The sequence below is a fragment of the Phascolarctos cinereus genome, unplaced genomic scaffold (genome assembly GCF_003287225.1).
Source record: "Phascolarctos cinereus isolate Bilbo 61053 unplaced genomic scaffold, phaCin_HiC Scaffold_3;HRSCAF=262, whole genome shotgun sequence".
Classification (NCBI taxonomy): Eukaryota; Metazoa; Chordata; class Mammalia; order Diprotodontia; family Phascolarctidae; genus Phascolarctos; species Phascolarctos cinereus.
This window is the reverse complement of record NW_027555736.1, coordinates 163,218,817-163,240,766: the sequence shown is the minus strand read 5'-3', so window position 1 is coordinate 163,240,766 and position 21,950 is coordinate 163,218,817. Positions and strand designations below refer to the sequence as shown.

Here is a 21,950-nt window from a genome sequence, read left to right as displayed (position 1 = left end):
GAAGGTGCATTCAGACTACACACCATCTTGGGGGGGTGAGGAGAGAAATTGGAACTCAAAATCTTGTGGAAGTGAATGTTGAAAACTAAAAATAAAGAAATTAATAAAAAATAATAACAAAAAAAAAAGACTATATTCCTTGATGAGACAGCTAGGTGGCATAGTGACTAGAGAGCTAGACTTGGAAGTCAGAAAACTAAAAGTTTGAATCCTTTTCCAGAAGATTTCTAGCTGTGTTGATCTTTAGAAAAGACACTTAAGGGGCAGCTAGGTGGCACAGTGGATACAGTACCAGCCCTGAAGTCAGGAGTACCTAAGTTCAAATCCTCCCTCAGACCAAACACCTGACACTTACTAGCTGTGTGACCCTGGGCAAGTCACTTAACCCCAACTGCCTAAAAAAAAGAAAGAAAAAAAAAAAGACACTTAAAATGCTCTTGGCTTCAGTTTCTTCATCTGTAAAATAGGGATAACAGCACCTATCTCATAATTTTGTAAGGATCAAAATCACTTTATAAACCTTAAGTTTTAGTTCCCAGCTACAGAGCCAATAGAAAGTATACAATCTATAACTACAAGTTGCAAAAACAACATTTACCAAATACTTAGCAAGAGAAAAATCTGATGGTTAGAATCACATGCCAAATGATCACTACATTTCATTACCTGACAGACAACAAATGCCTTGTATTTCAAAGTCCTTGAAATATTCTTGAGAAATCAAGAAATTAAACCGTATTGTAAGTGGAGCATCAGTGTAGACAAAACTGCTGCCCACAATCACCTAGATATGACATTAATTCATAAAAATTTATGAAATGTTCTTAATACATGTTGTCGTGCCAAATACTCATAATCTCTAAGCTACATGGAATGAAAAACTGGCAAAAACATAAGACACCAAATGGAAAAAATCAAAACCATGCGGTAACAGGATAAAGTGCATCATCCTGTCTGTTGCTAGAGCTGATCTGCTACAGGAGCTGACTTGAAGATTCTTTCAATGAGCCAACAGAAAGGTAAGGTCATAGACACTACCATCTTTTTTTTTTATTATTAACATGCAGATATGTAAAAGAAATGTTCAAAATGTTTACCGTAAGTTCTAATCATTTTTGTCAATGAAATATTTACATTTATAAATGGTGAATGCACCAACTTCCGAAATCTGGAAAGAATTTGAATAGACAATCAAACCTCCTAGAGAAAACTGGACTGGAGCTGGCCCTGTAGATATAGATGGACAAGGGAGTTTTATGAGGGGAGTGAACAGGAAAGGGAACTGAGATCAATGGGAAATGCTTAGAATCAACAATGGAACATGAAGAATCTAGCTGGTTTGCTTGGGGGAACATGCAGTATGAGAGATGGCCAGAAAAGAAAAAATAAAATGAGACTGTAAATGCTAGTTTTAAGTTTTTTCCCTGGCCATCATCATCCTTACTCTGGCTAAACTCTCCTCACTAGATGACACTATGGTATACTCTTAAATCCTTTGCTTTGGAAAGCATCTCCTGCCTTACACCAATCCTCAACCCTGGATTATCTCCAACATCAGACTCATTTGCTCACGTGTCGCTAAATGAAACTCAAGGAAGTTATACAACTTTCCTGACTGGGTCAACCACAAATTTATCCATTCTCAGCAAAGCAATTCTTTCACTCCTTTCTTTCTTTTTTTTTTTTTAAAGGCAATTAGGGTTAAGTGACTTGCCCAGGGTTACAAAGCTAGTTAAGCGTGAAGTGTTTGGTCTGAGGCCAAATTTGAACTAAGGTCCTCCTGATTTCAGGGCCAGTGCTCTATCCACTGCGCCACACCTAGCTGCCCTTCACTCCTTTCTTCTTCATTGTCTACCCCATTAACTATTCCTGACTTTCCATAGATTAAGCCCTAGTATCTCTCCTGAACTATAACTTCTTATTTCCAAGTGCCTATTTAGTAGAAATCTCAAATTTAATATGGCCAAAACAAAACTCATTATCATCCTTCACCTTTCCCTCCCCTTACCCTCAGCTTTTCTCTCTTCTAGAGGTCCCTATTTCTGTTTAGGGCACCATCATTCTTCCAGACACCTGAATTTGAAACTGTTTCATCCTCTGCATCTCACTCCTATTCACTTCATACCATATTCAATCAGTTGCCAAATCTTGCCATTTCAACCGCAACAATAACTCTCCCATATGTCCCCATCTCTCCATACATACTCCCACCTCATAATTTGTCTCCCTATCTCATTCCAATATAATCTTCCACACACCCACCAAAGTGATTTTTGAGAACGGAAAGCTTACCATATCATTTCCACCCTCATTCTAAACAAACTCCTAGGATTCCCTATTACCTCTAGTATCAAATATAAACTCTATATGGCATTTAAAGCTCTTCACAGACTGGTCCCAACCTCTCTTTCAAGTCTTCTTACACACTTACTCTACAGACTAGTCATACAATCTCCTTGTTGTTTCCAATCACATCCATCTCAGTGCCTTGGACAGCAATGGCTGTCCTTCATGCTTGAAATTCTCTCTTACAATACATCTGCCTCCTGGATTTCTTGGTTATCTTCAAAACTCAGTTCAATTTCTACATTCCATATGAGGTCCTTCCCAGTTCCCTCACCCCACACCATTACTGTCTACCACTCCAAGGTAATCTGGTATTTGATTTGTTTCTATCTGTCTTGTACATATCTATATGTGTATGCGTTATCACCTCCATTAGAATGTAGGTCCCTGAGAAAAGTAACTAGCTTTCATTTTTTTGTATTCCCAAGGCTTACTTATTTAGCATGGTGACTGAAAGACAGTAAGCTCATAATAAATACTTATTGATTATATGTTGGAACTTTACACTTTGTAGGAAGTAGGGAAACAATGGAATTCTTGAAGAAGGGAAGGAAGTAGGGAGGAAAGACGGACAAATAAAATGTAACCAGGTGTGAGCTCTCCTCTTGCTCTCTCTGAGAAGCTTTCATTCTCACTCTTCTTCTAGGCCTGCCAGAAATTCTACCACATTTGGCCTTTTCTTCTTTAAAAAAAAAAAAAGTTAGAGTCAGGGTATATATAATTCTGGTTCTACTTACTTTGGGGAGGGAAACAATAATAAGGGAGGGGCACTTTGGTCCAGAAAGACAAGGACGGACACAACTCATCCAGGAACAAAAGCACAGCAGAAAAATCTTAGGAGGTGGAAGTGAGAAGGAATGTGCATATTAAAAAAATAACCAGAGAGGAAGGAGTGAAGCAAAGCATGGCTGGGATTTTCCTAAAAGTGTCCTTTGAGAGATCACTATCAGGGGTTAGGTTGGTGCAGCGGATAGAGCTCCCGTCTTGGGGTCAAGAGGCCCTAAGTTCAAATCAGGCCTCACACACATAACACTTACTAGCTGTATGACCCTGGGCAAGTCGCTTAACCCCACTGACCAACCAAAAACAAACAAACAAACAAGCAAAAAAGCTGTTATGCCTAAAGCAGCTACTGCTGTTGCTGCTGCTGCCTTCGGGGCAGTTAGGTGGCACAGTGGATAGAGCACTGGCTCTGAAGTCAGGAGGACCTGAGTTCAAATCCAATCTCAGACCAGATACTTGACACTTACTAGTTGTGTGACCCTGATCAAGTCACTTAACTCCAAATACCTACCAATACAATCAATTATCTAATTTAATCAACAAGCATTTAGTGAGGGCCCAAGTAACAGTATAAAGAAAAAAACTTCTTGGCCTCAAGAAGCTTACAGGGCTAGTTAACACTTAGAGCAAATGTTTCCCTTCATAAGTGTATATAGCCTATGAATAATCTTCTAAATATACAAAAGAAAGTCTCTTTCCTAGACAATAGCTGAAGTAACAAATCTAAGGCAAGACCTGATTATGCTATCAGGCTTTCCAGAGCTGTGAAAGTACCAGTTGCTTTCAGCATGTATTAAAAATCACTACAAAGGCAAGACTTCTTTGATGTTAATAGAAGCTTTTTCTCCTTTGTATTTTACACAGCAGTTTCCTTCCTTAAAAATTTTTTTGTTGCATTTGAGTTCCAAGTTGTCTCCCTCCCTCCCAACCCTGCATCAAAGTCAATATGATACAAATACATACGTGGAAACATATAATACAGACTTATATACATCAGTTCTTTATCCGGAAGCAGATAGCATTTTCCTTCATAAATCCTTCTTAGTTGATCTGAATGACCACATTAGTCAGAATAGCTTGGGACAGTAAGATGGTTCAAGGGACAGAGCTCCAGCCTTGGAGTCAGGAGGACCTGAGTTCAAATTAGGCCTCAGACACTTGATACTTACTAGCTGTGTGACCCTGGGCAAGTCACTTTAACCCTGACTGCCTCACCAAAAAGTAAAAAGCAAACCAAAAAACCAATTAGTTATTCATAGTTAATCTTCAAACAATATTGCTGTTACTATATACAATGTTTTCTTGGTTCTACTCATTTCACTCTGCATTGTTTCATAGATGTCTTTCCATATTTTTCTAAAACCAACCTGCTCATCATTTCTTAATCCATCACAATAATATAATTATAACTTATTCAGCCATTCCCCAACTGATGGGCAACCCCTTAATTTCCAGTTCTTTGCCACCACAAAGTAAGCTGCTATAAATATTTTATAACATATAGGATATTTTCCTTTTTCCTAATCACCTTGAGAAACAAATCTAAAAAAAAAAAAGAGAGAGAGAGAGAAACAACTCTAGTCAAGGGGTATACTCAAATTTTATAACTCTTTGGGCATAATTTCAAATTGATCTCCAAAATGGCTGGATCAGCTCACAATTCCACCAGAAGTGTATTGGTGTCCTGATTTTTCCCTTCTATCATTTTAGCCAATCTGATAGGTGTGAAATGATACCTCAGAGTTGTTTTAATAAGCATTAATCTAATCAATAATGATTTAGAACATTTTTTCATATGGCTATATATATTATTTTGACTTCTTCCAAAAACTGCCTGTTCACATCCCTTAACTATCAACTGGGGAATGACTCATTCTTATAGATTTGACTCAGTTCTCTATATTTTTGAGACATGAGGCCTTTATCCAAGAAACTGGCTATAAATACACACACACACACACACACACACACACACACATACATATACATGTATGTATATATAAAATCTCCCAGCTTTTCTCTTTCCTTTAAGCTTGGCTATATTAAATTTTATTTGTACAAAACCTTTTTAACTTAATATAATCAAAACTATCCATTTTATATCACTCAATGCTCTCTATCTCTTGTTTATTCATAATGTCTTCTCTTACCCACAAATCTGATAGGTAATATATTCCACATGCCTCTACCTATTTCTCCCTTTATGTCTAGATCACGTATCCATTTTGACCTTATATTAGTAAAATGGTTGTCTACACCTAATTTCTGACAAACTGCTTTCCAGTTTTCCGAGCAATTTTTTTTTAACCAATTAGTGAGTTCCTATCCCAAAAGCTTAGATCTGTACATTTATAAAACATGAGGTCATTATAGTCATTTGGTACTGTGTATTGTATACCTATTCTAATCCACTTACTGGCCATTCAATTTCTTAGCCAGTAAAAGATAGTTTTGACGACTGTTATCTTATAATACAGTTAAGATCAGGACCTTCTTTCTTCCTTTACATTTCCCCCCCATTAATTCCTTTGATGTTCTTGCTCTTTTGTCCTTTCAAAAGAATTTAATTATTTTTTTCCTAGCTCAAAAAAATAATTTCTGGCAGTTTAATTGGGATGGCACTCAATAAGTAGATTAGGTAGAATTATCATTTTTATTACAATGGGCTGGCCCACTCATGAACAATTAGTATTTCTCCTATTATTTAAATTTGACTATTTGTATAAAAAATATTTTGTGTTATAAACACAAATATTAATTAAGCTGGGTTTGTCTTGACAGGTATTTTATATTGTCTATAGTTATTTTGAATGAAATATCTTACTATTTTTGGGGGGGGGTCTTTGGTGAGGCAATCAGGATTAAGCGACGTGCCCATGGTCACACAGCTTTACTATCTCTTCTTGCAGAGCTTTGTTGGTTAATATAGAGAAATGATGATCTATGCGGGTTTATTTTGTATTCTGCTTCTTTGCTAAAATTATTAACTATTTCAACTAATTTTTTTTTGTTAAATCTCCAGGATTTTCCAAGTATACCACCATATCAACAGTAAAAAGGGCCAGTTTTATTTCCTCATTGCCCATTCTGATTTCTTCTGTTTCATTTGCTTCTCTTATTAACACTGTTAGTATTTCTAGTACAATGTTGAATAACAATGGTGACAATGGGCATCCCACAGCACTGTCTTTTGTACCTCACTAATGAACTTGTATCATTTTGTTACAGTTATTACATCCTGTAAACTGGCAAGCATGACAAGATCTTTTCTTTTCAATATTTTACATTTCCTCTATTACCTAGCAGTATTCTGTACCCAAAAGCTTAATAAATAACTTTCACTTTATAAAAAAAATTTGATCTATAGATTATATATTGCCCTCTACTCTTTCTATAATCTATATCCCAATTGACAGCTCCAATGAACAATGAAGGGAGGGAATGGTGAATATAAACATTCGGCAACATAACCTTACTGAGAAAACAGGTCTCAGTGCTAGAATTCTACCAACTCCACTCCACCTACTAGAAGTTCTTAGCCTTTTTTGTATCATAGATCCCTTTTGGCATTATGGTGAAGTCTATGGACCTCATTCTAAAAATGTTTTTAAATGCATAAAATACATAAGATTACCAAGGAAATCAATTATTTTGAAATACAGTTAACAAGATTGAAAAAAAAAGACTAAGAACCCTAAATCTGGAGGAAAAAGTCTTCAGAATGTATTGATGGCTTCTTAAAGGCACTTCTGCACAAGTAGAGGAAATATAAGATCACTGCCTAATGAAGTAGCAAAGTGGAAGTTAATTCTGTAAATAAAATTTTTTAGCTGGGAGAGCAGAAAAGAGATACTAGAGAACTAAAAGTTCTTTAATAAAGACTAGAGATAATTTTAACTTACAAAATTCAAAATAAACCATGCAAAAGTGACTACTCTCTATCCTGAAAGAGGGTGCTTTAAGGCACATATCTCAACTCTAACTGTCCTGTATTTAATAGACAGAGGAACCAGAAAAACTAGGTTCAGAAAAGTGAAACTACAGAGAACTTGATCACTACAGAATCCGAACAAGGAAGTTACTATATGCCTCCTAACAATATATTCAAAATTATGCACCCTTTGAAACACTACAGGCTTGGTTAATTTACATGCATAAAAACCTGTAGGAACTAACAATTTCAGAAGTATCTTTCTATGAGAGGAGATTTATTTTCTTTAAAGAAAGCAGAAGATTGTTTTACAGACTTTTCCAAATAATTTACAAAAATTTATCCAACCTAATCTAGTTCTACTACAATTTTCCAAAGTGTTTGAAACTAAATCAAAATTTAAATCTATTAATCAAAAAATAAATTTAGAAATCAATTTTCTCCTAAATAAGCAAATTAGAGAAATATTCAATTCAGTGTGAACTGCAACTGACCCTAATAAAAATCTTAAACATCAATTCTAGGTGATAACACTTTGAAAGGAAGGATCATAGGCAATAAATAGGAAAGTTAGTCCCTATGGTGATGATAAATTATAATGATTTAATGTTAGAAAGTTAAAAAATTTTTAAGAAGTTTTTATACTGACCCCTCATTTAGTTCCACTTCACTTTAGTCAAAGTGAAACCTAATTATCAATTGGTCCACATGTAAGCTTTCAAAGAATCACAGAGGATATTACATAAAGTGACCTGCCTTCAAAATATTAAACTGTCATTTTATTACTACAGCATAGTTTGTATTTTCCATTTTATACCCATCTTGCTTACTGAAATGCTTACTGAATGACTACATAAACTTCTAAAGGGTAGCAACTCACAAATCTACTTATGGAGAGAGGAGGAGGAAATGGAATAAGCATTTATATAGTGCCTGGTACTGTGCTAAATGCTTTGCCAATATTATTTCACTTGATCTTCATAACAAACCTGCAAGACAGGTGCTGTTATTTTCCCCATTTTATAACTGAGGAAACTAGGGCAAAGAGAGGTCAAGTGATTTGCTCAGGGTCACACAGCTAGTATGTGTGAGACTCTATTTGAACTCAGGTCTTCCTGACTCCAGGCCCAGTGTATCTATTATACTGTACATTTCCTATCAGGCTGCAAGCCTCTAGAATTCTCCATCATACCCATTTATCCTGAAGATCACTTCTGCCCTCAAATGTACACCTCAAAAAATATCCTTTGCCCCTGAGGCCCACCTCGGATTGGAGGGTGAGCGCTCCTCCCAGAAGCTTCATTTAAGGAAGGCCCAGCCATCTCTTCATTTCCCATCCAGTCTGCATTCTTCTGGATTTCTCCATTCATGCCTTTAAACCTCATACATTATCCCTTCACCCCTCTTCAGCTTCCTTTTATGTATGGTGTTCCCCAATGGAATGTAAATTCCTTGAGGGAAGAAATCATCTTTCTTTTGCTTGTATTTGTATTCTAAGCCCTTAGAACAGTGCCTTGTACATAACAAATGCTTAATAAATGTTTGTTGATTGAGGGGATGCCCATCAACTGGGGAATGGCTGAATAAGATGTGGTATGAGAATATAATGAAATACTATTGTGCCATAAGAAATGGTGAGCAAGCAGACTTCAGAAAAACCTGGCAAGATTTGTATGGAATGATGCTGAGTGAAGTGAGCAGAACCAGGAGAACATTGTACGCAGTAACAGCCCCTGTGATGACTAACTTTGATAGACTTAGCTCTTCTCAGCAATGAAGGATCTAAGACATCTCCAAAAGTCTCATGATGGAAAATGCTGTCCATGTCCAGAGAAAGAACTATGGAGTTTGAAGGCAGATCAAAGCATACTATTGGCTCTTTTTTTTCCTTCTGTTTTGTTTGGTTTCTCCTTTCTTGTGGTTCCTCCTGTTCGATCTAATTCTTCTTTACACCATGACTAATGTGAAAATATGTCTGATAGCAATGTACACGTACAGCCTATATCAGATTGTCTTGAGGAAGGAGGTGTAGAGGGAGAGGGAGAAAATTTAAAACTCAAAAGCTTATAGACACATAATACTCACTAGCTGTGTCGGGCAAGTCACTTAACCCCAACTGCCTCACCCAAAAAACAAAAAACAAAACAAAAAGCTTATGGAAGTGATTGTTGAAAACTAAAAATAAATTAATTAAATTTCAAAAAAATAGTAAAAAAAAAGTTTGTTGCTTACCAGAGCTTCAGTCACAAAACCTCATTATTTCTCTAATCTCCCATTTCTTCCTTTCTCTCTAATCATACTAGAACCCCCAAGCATTTGTTAAGCACTTACTAAATGGGCAAGGCAATGCTAAACACTTCGATACAAAGAAGGGCAAAAATAGTCCCTGTACTTAAGAAGCTGACTTTCTAATGAGTGAGACAACAGGTAAATAACTAGGTACACAGAAGGTAATCTTTTGTAGAGCAAGTAGCTAAATGTAATCAGAGGGCTTTATATTTGATCCTGAAGATGACAGGGAACCACTGGAGCTCAATAAACAAGGTAATGTGATCAGAAATAGAATTCTGAAAAATCACCTTGGCGGCTAAACAGAGAATCGATTAGAGTGGGAGACTTAACAGAAGAAAAGCAGTTAAAATGCTATTACAAAGGGGCAGCTAGGTGATGCAGTGGATAGAGCACTGTCTGTGGAGTCAATCCATCCTCAGACACTTGATGCTTACTAGCTGTGTGACCCTGGGCAAGTCACATAACCCTGATTTTCTCACTCCCCCCACCCACCCAAGAAAATGCTATTACACTAGGCCAGGTAGGAGGTGCTGAGAAACTAAACTAGAGTTGTGGCTGTATGAGTTAAGAAAAGGGGACAGGTAGGAGATATAAATATAGAAATGACAAAATATAGCATTCAAGTGAGAATGGAGAGTTGAGAATGATACTTTAGTACATGCCCTCACCATCTCTCATGTGGACTATTCCAACAGGTTATGGAATACTCCCCAATGACTCCATCTTACTCCCAGTGTCAAACATTAACTCCTTTGTTTGGCATTTAAAGCTCTTCACAGCCATGTTCTTTCCTATAAAGTTAGTATTCTCACACTTTAATCCTATCCAAACACTACAACTAAGTCACACTGGCCTACACAATGTACCTTCCACACAACTAACACTGCATCTTGAGTCTCTGTGCCTTTGTATTGGTTGTCCTTACCTAGAAAGTTCTCCCTCCTCACCTCTTTCTCTTATAATCCCTGCCTTCAAGAGTCAGCTCAAAATCACTCTGTGCATAAGGTCTTTTCCATTCTGAACAACTGACAGTGTATTTTCCTCTAACACTACCTTACCATCTATTCTGTATTATCTTAATAATAGCTAGCAAAGGGGGAAGCTAGGTGGTACAGTGGATAGAGCTCTAGCCTTGGAGTCAGGAGAACCTGAGTTCAAATCCAGCCTCAGACACTTGACACTTACTAGCTGTGTGACCCTAAGCAAGTCACTTAACCCCAACTGCCTCACCAAAAAAAAAAATAAATAAACATAATAGCTAGCATATATATAATGCCTATTATGTGCCTGGCACTGTGCTAAGTGCTTTTTTACAAACACTGTCTTCACAAGGGTGAAGGCATGATGGTAGAGGAATAGGCCTGAAACATAATTTCATAATACTCCATCCTGTTTTTTGTGGTGGTGGGTGGGGAGGGAAGACTAACTTGTAGGAGAACACACAAAAGGGAAAGAGGGAAACAGAGAGGAATGTGTGAGGTACCCTATTCAAGACGATGTTAAGCAATAAAGAGAGAATAACTCCTGTGGTCTCTTGGAAAGAACAATACAATATGAGAATGGAAAAGATGGCAAAGTAAGGGAACGAAATAGCGGAAAGGGGCAAATCTTGATTCAATGATGGGGAACAGATCCCACTGAAGAAAACTCCCATGGAGGGAGAAAGATATTCTATAATGAGAAATGGAGATCTTGCAATATGAATAACCTACAGGAATTTGGTGCTGAGAGACCACTACCTCTAAAAGTGTACTGTGCCTCCATGGACAGCATACTGTCTCTAAAGAAAAGGAGTAAGTTTGTGGGGGCAACTGAAATCCAGAAGGTAGTAAGGGAATGAAACAAGAGAAGAGATTTCATGGCAAATGTGAAATAAAATGACCTATTTAGGTCAATATTCAACAATAAAGGGAAAATAACTACTGTTATATCTCAGGAAGAAGGCCTACGTGAAAATAAGTAATGAGATAGTAAGAGGAGGGATTGAAAGAGGAAGAAATCCAAGTTATTAATAATCACATGAAAAATGTTCTAAATCACTATTAGAGAAATGCAAATCAAAGCCAAGTTTATCTCAAAGTCTATCTTGGGCCCATAAGATTGGCAAAACGACAAAAAAAGAAAATAACAATTGGGAGAGGGAGACACATGAATACTCTTCTGACAAATCTGTGAACTGGTCCAGCATTCTAGAAAGTAATTTGGAACTATGACCAGAAAGTCACTAATCTATCATCCTTTGACCCAGCTATACTAGGCCTATATGCCAAAGTAATCAAAGAGAAAAAAGCTCCTTGTGTATAAAAATACTTACAGCAGTTCTTTTGGTTGAACTGAAAACAAGAAGGACCCCATCAACTGGAACTGAATAAATTATGGTATATGAATATAAGCTATTATTATACCAATCAATAAACCTTTATTAAGTGCCTACTACATACCAGGCATTATGCTAAGCACTGGCTATATAAAAAGAAAAATGTCCAATAAGCAAATATTTAGCTCTAGGAATATAAAGAAAAGTCTTCCTCTCAATAAACTTTGCATTCTAACGAAGGAAACTGCACACATGCATGCATACACACACACACTTATAATACGTATATACAATGTATATACAGAATAAACAGAAAATACCCTTAAAATGGAAGGCACTAGCAGCAGGCAGTTAGAAAAGCAGGACAGAATGCAGGGAAAACGTTCCAGAGACGATAAAAATCACTGAATCTATTATCATAGATCCCTATATCTAGGGATCTTAAGATATTAGCTAATTGATTCCTACAATATTACTAAGGGTAGTGATTAGAAATGGCAGTCATGTGAAGAGGAGTAATAATTGAAATTATGGGAGTCAAGAGACCTTGGGGGACACACATTTATGAAGAGAAGGAAAAGCCAAAAAAGAAAAAGAAAAATGGTGAAAGTAAATTGTGGAAACCAAGGAAAAAAGAATGTTCAGGAAATGTGGGTGGGCCCAATGTCAAATGCTGCAGAAGTCAAGAGCAATGATGATCTATCTACCTTATCATCTCACACAGTTGTTAGGATTAAATTACTTTGTAAACCACAAATCATCATATAAATGTAAGTGTGAATTATGAATCAGAAAAAGGACATCATATTTAGTGAAAAGTTGATTATTAGCTTGGAGAAAGCTATTTTAGTACAGTACTGTGGATAGAATCCAGAATGCAAAATACTGAAGATCAAGCAGGTGGTAGGGAGGTAGAGATCCCAAGTATCTCTTTAGAAGTTGGGAGTGGAGGTGAGAAGGAAAGACTGAATGGGGTAACAGAATCAAGGGATCCTTTTTCAGAATAAGGGAAACCTGAGCATGTTTACAGGATTAAAGGACTGACTAAGTTGAGAGGACAGAAAAAATGACTGACAAAACAAGGTTATCAGACCAGAGTAAATGAATTTGAAGGTATAGAGGACAAGGTTTGGCAAGAACGGGGAGAGGAGAAAATGGAGCAAAACATAGTTTTTTGAAGAGATTTGAATTTCTATCAGATTGCTTTAATTGTCTCACATCACAAATGTTTTACAAGGTCTCTCAGCTAGAAGGACTCTCTCCCTCCTTAGAAACCAACTTGATACCTCGTGTGGTACTTGTATTATATTCATACATATACCTTATCTTTGACTCCATTAGACCAAGCAATCTAAGGATAAAGCTGAGTGAGTCTTATTTTTATTTTTTTATTTCCCACTAGGCTTACCAGTGTTTAATAAATGAACAGAATAAAGTGTTAGGGGTTCAGAAACAAAATCATATTAAAAACACAGTACTGTGAAATGCCACAAAATTTAAGGACTTAAAAACCCAAATTAATCTGGCCATTTTATTTTGCTTAATTTTATTTCTTGTTACAAATTAAGGTTCAGTGTGGGGAGAGGTTAATATCATAAAATGAATGATAGGAGGGAATGGCATCAATAGAACTTAAAAAAAAATACATTGCTTTACTCCATCGCAAATTAAATAAAATATCTACTTGCACACACACAGAAACAATCATATAGAATGCACTAGTTTGTGGTAGTAGTTTTACTATTCTCTTATCATGAAGCTAATACATCTGAAATAAGGCTTCCCAGGTTGTCCAGCTATCACTATAATATGCAAAATAAACCATAAAAATCCCATTATGATTCAAAATATGACATATATCATAATGATCTTAATATGGACTTATCCCCAAAATAAACAGTTATCTCTTAAATATCAACTCACTAACTCGTGAAATAAGCTTTCCATGAAATGACCAAGAACCATTCTCTCAGTGGATGAGTCAAAAGAGATAAGAGGAAATGCAAGTTAAAGCAACTCTAAGTCTTTACTCCCCCTACCCAGCAAATTGGAAAAGACGACAAAAAATGGAAAACAGGTATAACAATACACTGTTAGTGTAACTCTGAATTAACCCAACTATTCTGGAAAGCAATTTGCAATTATACTATATGCTAAGAAGTCAAAGACAGAAAGAATGGTCCCATATATAGCAAAATATTTATTTATTTATGTTAGATAGTAAAAACCTGGAAAAAAAGTTAGTACCCATCTATTAGGGGGTGACTGAACAAACTGTCATATATGAATGTAATGGAATATATTACTGTGCCATTAAGAAACAAATGAGAAAAATTCAGATAAGCATGTGAAGATTGGTATAAATGACAAGAGTGAAGTTAAGTAGAACCAGGAAACAATATACATCAAGATAATAATATAAACTGAAAGAATAAAAAGAACCTGAATACTATGTAAATATAATGTCAAAGCCTGACCCAGGAGAATAGTTGAGAAAATAAATCCCCCTCCTTTCACTGCAGAAATGGAGGACTATAGATGTGAAATACTGCATATCCCATCAGATATGTTAGATGTTTTGGTTGGTCTAATAAACATATTTTTTCCCTTTTCTTTGTTAATCTTTGTTATAAGGGAAGGTTCATTGGGTAAATGCTGGGAAGATTTTATATTCATATATAAATGTGATGTAAATTAAAACACATCAAAAATAATTAAGATACTTATTCACATTTCAAAAAAGATACCTCTTCACACTTCAAAAACGTTTTCTTCAAAGCAATTCTGAGCAGTGGAAGTATTGTCACCAAATCACAGATGCGGAAACAGGTTCAGAGAAGTCATAAATTGCATAGGAATCACTATCTTAAACAGCATATGAATTGAGTGAGGTCTTCTGCACTGAAAATTTTCGTTTTACATGTACTTCAGTGGATCCATGATCTCACTGACGTGGATACTACTTCTAAGAGTAAAATCTTTTCAGTTTATGTTAAAAATTAATTATACACAACTGCTGCATATAACACTGACCTATTTGAGGGAAATTATTTCCCCCTAAAAGGTAAAATGAATAAACTTTAATTAATCAAACATTTTGAAAACTTAGCTGGGAAAGCAACAAAGTCTTAGAGGAGGCAGGGTAGTTAAAAAGCACTAGATTTGGAATCTAATACAATATAAGCTCTTTGAGGAAAGATTGTTTTCTGTTGTTTTCTCTAGCTCAGAGCTCTGTGCCTGGCACACAGTAGGTGCTTAGTAAAAACATTCACTGAATGGCGTAGAAGGCTTGACTTCAAATCCCAGCTCTGCTCTTTAATGACTGCCACTTTTTTTTTTAACCTGTGTGACCAAGGGTAAATCACTTGATCTTTCTGGACCTGTTTCCTCACCTGTAAAACAAAGGGACTGGCTTAGATGTCCTCTAAGGTATCTTTCATGTCTAATTTTATGACACTGTGATGCTGAAGGAAAAAAAAAGACAAACTCTTAGACCTCATATCAAGTTAAAGGGCAGAAGTATAAAATGATAAACAAACATAGGAAGCTGGGCTTTTTACAATACAAGAGGTTAAGAGAAATGGGTTACTCTCACCCTCTCAGACCTTGCCCTCCAATATCTAGTGCCCTGGGTCTTATTTAAGGATCTATTTGTATCATCATGACATAGAACCCAGGGTTAAAATACACTATTTTGGGGGAGAGTGATGCTCAGGAATGCCCTCCAACAACCTCCCCAACAGCAAGGATTCCAGAAGAGATGAGCTGACTGGCTTTGTGGTGATACCCTATCTCTAGGGGGCAGAGATGCAGGATCCAACTGCAGTGCCAAGAACAGAAGCACCTGCCCAAGCTCCTCCTCCTACTTCATGTGAACAGTTCCTTAGGAAAGTGATAGTTTCTGCTGCTATTGGGGAGTACAGGCAAGCTTATCATTATAGACAGGATTCAACTTATAAGGCACAATAAGGGGTGTGGGGTAGGGTAGGGGAGTAGGGCATCCTTTTTTCAGAATACAATACATACAAAAATCAGGTAACATAAATAAATTACATACCACCTGCTATATGACATCAAAAATTATTTAAAATGTTTTACTAAATTATAAAACAATCCTTTTAAGAACTCACTGATACAAGAGTTTTATCAGGTCAACCACCATGGGGGGAAGAGATACTAAAACTTAAAACAAATGTTGGAAATCACAAAATTTACAATGAGGAATCCCCAAAATGATAAAGTATATCAGAAATGAGTTAAGAATTCATTTATAAACTACAGCAATATAATCATACTTCATTCATCAGGTTATCACTGAATGAATTTATCGGATTAAGTATACATTTAAAAAAAGATTAACTGTTTTTATGGATGTACAAAATGCATTACATAACCTTACCTTTAAGGAACAGAGTATAATTTAACCTTCTCTAAGGATGATGAATAATGATTATCCTTACAAACAAATATTGTAAGGTACCTTAAATCAATAAAATTTGTAGAACTCTTCATTTCTAATACTATATTAAATGTTCCCTGAATATTATGCTTTTCTAGTTGGTGTTCCTCTTTATCTCTTCAATCTATGCTTACCCCCAGTCACAGGGTTCTCTTTTCTGACACCACTTCCTCCCACCTCATTAATCTGATGATGTCTGGTTTCCAAGAAAAATCAAACAATTCATATTAATAAAATGAATAAATTTAGTTTTACAGACAACACTAAGTCAACAGGTTCCACTGCCCTGAGGATGGCTATACTCTAAAAATAGAATAAGAATTTTAAATCTGGAAAGGATCTTGGGCATTATCTAGCCCCAACGTGCCAAACAACACTCCTGAAAGATGCCTAAACCAGATTAAAATGAAATTGGAAAATATTTAACAAAATACACAAAAATACAATAAGGTATAACATTACATTTTAAAACTAAGTCAACATGTGGCCTACAGGGATCTGTGAGTACAGATTAACGACTCCTGTTTCTATTTGAGTTTGACGACACTAATCTAGCCGATCATCAAGGTTCAATGAAAAGATTACTGAAACAGCGTCATAAAACCTGAGTTTAAATTTCCCTTCCTACCTTGGGTGATCTTGGGCAAATCACATAACCTCTTCCGGCAATAAGGGGCTGGACTAAAAGGCCACTAAGATCTTTTCTAGTGTAAATCTATGACCCTTTGACAATTTTAGAGGAAAGAGGAAAGGAACAAGCATTTAATAAGCATCTACTACATTCCAGGCTCTGGACTAAGCACTTTTTAACAAATGTCTCCTTTGATCCTCACAACAACCCTGGGAGGTTGGTGTTATTATTATTCCCATTTTACAGCTGAGGAAACTAAACCAGACAAAGGTTAAATAACTTGTCCAGGGTCAGACGGTTATGTTCCAGTATGAGAGGCTGGATCTGAATCCAGATTTTCCTGACTCCATACCCAGAGGTCCATCAGCTGTCCTCGATATGGAAGTGCTCTCTCTAGTATTAGTTGCTCTCAATGATCAAATGAAATAATTAAGAGCCAATAGGAAGAACTTATCAAATGTTTGTTCCTTTCCTCCCTCTCAATAGTATTAATTCAAGTTAAAAACTAATGGTAACGGGGATAAAAGAAAAACTCAATGGCTTTCTCTTCCCAAACTTTATTATGCCTTCTTTTAAGCTCACGTGTACATTTGTTTGCTTTCCCTACAACAGTATTCTCAAAGTTTTTAGTCTCAAGGCCCCTGTATAAATCCCCAAAATTACTGAGGAATCCAGAGTTTTTGTTTATATGGGTTACATCTCTCCATATTTACTATATTAGAAATTAAAACTGATAGACTGAGTTTATTTATTAAATTCATTTAAAAATAACATTGATTAAGCACCTACAACGTACCAGACACCATACCAGGGATTCAAAAAGAAACAAAAGGCAGTCCTTGCTTTTAAGTAGCTTACAATCTAATAAAGGAGAAAATGTTCATACAAATATATATAAAGCAACAATATACATGATAAATAGAAAATAATTAACAGAGAGAAGGCACTAGAAGATGGCCTGGGGAAGGCTTCTTACAGAAGGTCAGATTTTAGTAGGGACTTAAGGAAAGTGAGAGAGGTCAGTAGTTGTAGCAGAGGAGGGAGAGAGAGTTCCAGGCATGGAGAACAGCTAGAGAGAATTATACACCCATTACATAAATATTTTCATGAAAAATAACTACATTTTCCAAAACAAAATTTAGTGAGAATGGCACCATTTTACATTTTTTGCACATCTCTTTAATGTCTGGCTTGACAGAAGATAGTTGGATTCTCCTATCTGTTTCTCCATTCAATCTGCTGATCAGATAATTGTTCTGATTGAAGTATATCAAGAAAATCTAGGTCTCAAGAAAGCTATGTAGCCGAATAAGGGCAGACTGTTTTAATAGGTAAATGGCATCTTAGTATTATTACAAAAATAGTTTTGACAACACGGACTCCCTAAAAGGGTATTGGAGGTGGTCCCACACACACATTTTTTTGAGACCTACAACAACCCTGGAGTAAACAGGACATGTATTACTACCATACTTGTTCTACTAAGGAGGAAACTAAAGTTCACAAGGGTTAGATAACCTGCTTATAGGTTTACAGGATGTTAAGAAAATCCAAGGCTCTTTAAAATTGTTTCTACATGGTATTAGGAACAATATTAATGTGCTGCATATTTATTTTTATAAATGGTCAACAATAAGAATAATAAAAAGGCATTGTGACTTGAAAAGTCCATAGCTGAACAAGGTAAAGAACCGAGGCTTATTAATTTCCATGTCAAGAGAGCATAGTGATTCCTACTACCAAAGATCAATATTTATTTAAATAGTTTCCAAAATCTCTTAAGAATTAGATAACTTAACAAAACAATTTAAAAATAAACCCAATTATTATTCTATGGAGGCATAAAATGATTTTCAAAACCAAGCAAAATATTTCAAACCAAAACTGAACTCATGTTCAAAAATTAATGAAGGGCAAATCAATTAAAAATATTCTCTACATTAAACATTTTATTAAATTCAAATCACTGTAAATGATAGAAGCAAAAATAATAACAGGTTCTCTCCATGATCAACTAACTCTTCTCATTTTTTGTCTGGGGGGGGAAGTGGCCAACAAGAGAGGAAACGAGGGGGAGATTTTTTTTTTTAAAGGGACTCTGTAAAATCTACTAAGATGGTAAGGAGATCAATAAAAAAAAGATGAGGAAACATGTATTAGCTTCTTTTATTAGGGAAAATCTTGAAGTTTAAAGCTTCAAGTTCTTATTGCTGTACCTATATACAATATATATGCACATTCTTTAAAGGAAATATGTGTATTTAGAATATGTATGTATATTTTCTAAACTTAAATTTAAACTTTCATATCACTACCTTTTGACTGATGAAAAAAATATTAACATTAATTTTAAAATTATATCACGTGTATTCCAGTTGGCTAAGGAGAGGGAGGAGAATAATGTCAGAATTTTTATGTACTTTCATTAACAAAAATAAAGAGATTTTCCAGTAGTAGGAGAAAAAAAATGGATAAAAATCAACTTTTAAAAATCATATCTAATTCCAATCTAATTATATATATTTAAAAAATTTTTAAAGTAAAGACTATTGCTCTTAAGGATAATACATTTTAAACTCAAAAATTTTTAAATAGGAACTATGATTTCCAATATATATTCACGATACAATCAGGTGACCTTTCTAAAAATCATAATATACATTAAGGAACTCTTAAAAAGTTCCCAGAGACTAAAAAGATTTTTAAAAATTGAAAAAATTGTACTCAACAAGAATCAGTGCTCAGTCCAGTAGATACGAACGCCCTTTTTCATCTCTCAATTCAAAAGAAAAAAATAAATATGTTAAAAAGTGAATATGAAGATGAGAATATATTAAGTTTCAAGAAGAAAAGTAAATGCAGATTATTGGGGCTGTTTTGGAGTGGACTAGTTCCAAAGTTTTGAGGGATAAATTTCCATTGATTTGCAATCTAGTATGAACTTGCTATGATCAGAGGAAAAAAAAATTTATTGAGGCAAGTTGTAAAATTTTGGAATTTGGAACACCTTTTTCGATAAGATAGGTTTTGCAGCAAAATGCAAAGCCTACTATCAGGAAAGGTTTTTGCTTCCCCCCGCCCCCTTTACAGGAAGATGAATGGAAGTCTGAATCAATGCCAAATTCTTACTCCGGTTTCTTAATAGTCAAAATTCCTCCTTCAAAAAAGGAAACCTACATGTATATCTGAGTTCTGAAGAATATAAAGGTTATATCAAACAAAATTAATGCTATTTTGTAGAGAGAGATCAAACCAGTCTTCCTGAGTGGTAACAAATCCACAATGTAAAATTTAACCTCTTTAGTCAACCTTATTCACGTATTTCATGCAATTAAGAAGAAAAAAAAAAGTTGACCACTACTTTCCAAATTAAGGTAACTGGGAAATAATGAAACGTGACTGAGTATAAAGGCGGAGGGGGACTCTTGTATAACTAAATCCACGGCTTAGTAAGTCCCTTTTAAACAAGATTCTACTGCACTTAAAATAGCTTCAAGTTCAAGAAGTGGGACGACCGCACTCCAGCAGAAGCACTACTAGCTACACAAATATGAACTCTACGATGGCTAATGGCAACATAATAAACATATTTATAAGTACCCACCAACACTTGAATGCACCGGCCCAAGTTACTCGCAAAGAAATTCTTCACACCTGCTGCCAGGCATCAAAAAACTACACTCAGATTACTGCAATGCACCTTTCTCCCTCTCCATTCCCTCACTCCGCACTTTCTGTTTAGAACGCAACTCGCCCTCTAGGGCAGTGGATAAGGCGGTTCAGCTTCACCCTGGCAACATTCATCATCACCCTGTGGTCCCTTCTGCCGTAACCTCGACACCTGAAACCAGAGCTACCTACCATTTTTAAAAAAATCGTCATAACCACTGGAAAACTCCACACTACCTGAGAAGGAAAGGCGCCGAGCACCACTGCGCAGTTAGAGAGGTACCTCTCCGAGCCCCATGCCCTCGGTCCCTTTTCGTCCCTGTCTCTCTGCCTCCTTCCCTAGTACCTTCCCCCGCGGCCTCTGTTCCGAGCTTGGCTCGCACATCTGCTTGCAGCTGGCACTGGGGGAGGGGGAGGCACACAGCCGCGCTCCCCAGGGATGCGGCGGTTCAAGGCGGGGGTGGGGGTGGGGTCGCGCCGGGGTTGCTCAGCCTACAGCCAGGTGCTTCTCTGGGGCTCGCGGCGCCGCCACTGCTGCCGCCGCCGCCGCTGCCTCCAGGGCTCGAGCGCTACGGTATCCGCCCAGGAGGTCCACGCGCTCCGGGTAATACCGGTCCCGCTCGCACCGCAGCCTTCCAGCTTAGCTCAGCGGCTTCCCGCGGCCAAGTCCCGCTTCCCCGGCCCGCCCTGGCCCTCCCCGCTATTCGGTCTTCGGCGCTCCGATCCTCCCCTCCTCGGCGGTTCCCAGAACCGATTCACTCTCAGGTCCCCCCTCCAGCCCCGGCGGGGCCTGTGCGGGTCCCGTACCATTCTCCTCACGGGGCGGACTCCGGAAGGGCAGCAACTCCACCTCCTCCTCCTCCGCGGCCTGCAGCCATCTATCGGGAAGCGTCTCCGAAGGCGGCAGCAAAAGCCGCCGGACAAGAACAGCCCAGGGACACCTCCTCAGAACTAACTCGGCTCCGGCGCTAGAAGCAGCAGCAGCAGAAGCCGCGTCTTTCATAATTGTGCGACCAACTCCTGCGGGTGACTGGCCACAGGGACGCGCCCGCGCCCGCCTCCGCCGCCTGACGGAGCCGGAGACACACCACGTGAGCGACGCGTCACGCGCGCCACAGCCAGGGCGCGGGTCACGTGACCCACCGCCCATCGTGGCTCCAGCCCCTTATCCCGTGGCCTCCAGAGCCAGGTCCTTCCCGTTGCTTGGGGTCTGTGTCGGAGGCGCTGTGGATGGGAGTGACGCGGCAGGAGGGAAAGAGGTAGGGAACCCAGAAAGCTGGCGATGGAGGCCCCCCCCCACCCGCACTCCAGGCTACTGAAATGCAGCCTAGTTTTGTCTCCTCGGTGGCACGCAGAGCGCTGACGGCTGAGCTATAGCGGGAGCCCAAGCAGTAGGACCGTTGTGCCCCCTCACCCTGGCCTTTCTCGAAGGCCCCTGCTCGTCCTCCCTGCGGTGTGTGTCTATAAAGAGGGGCAATGTGAGTATGGTCAGAGGGGCTTCAAACAGCCCCTGGGTCTGCTT

The 21,950-nt window shown here is 37.5% G+C and overlaps 1 protein-coding gene across 2 annotated transcripts in view; it reads right to left on the bottom strand.

The window, feature by feature from the left end:
- Nucleotides 1-21,319, bottom strand: part of TRPM7 (transient receptor potential cation channel subfamily M member 7) — a 147,513-nt gene extending 126,194 nt beyond the window's left edge. For both annotated transcript variants that reach the window (XR_013485359.1, XM_020980084.2), the window contains exon 1: nucleotides 21,236-21,319. Coding sequence is in view for 1 of the 2 variants with exons in the window: in XM_020980084.2 (XP_020835743.1) it covers nucleotides 21,236-21,238 (3 nt within the window). In the remaining variant the exon portion in view is untranslated. The remainder of the gene's footprint in view (nucleotides 1-21,235) is intronic.
- Between the last annotated feature and the right edge of the window lie 631 nt (nucleotides 21,320-21,950).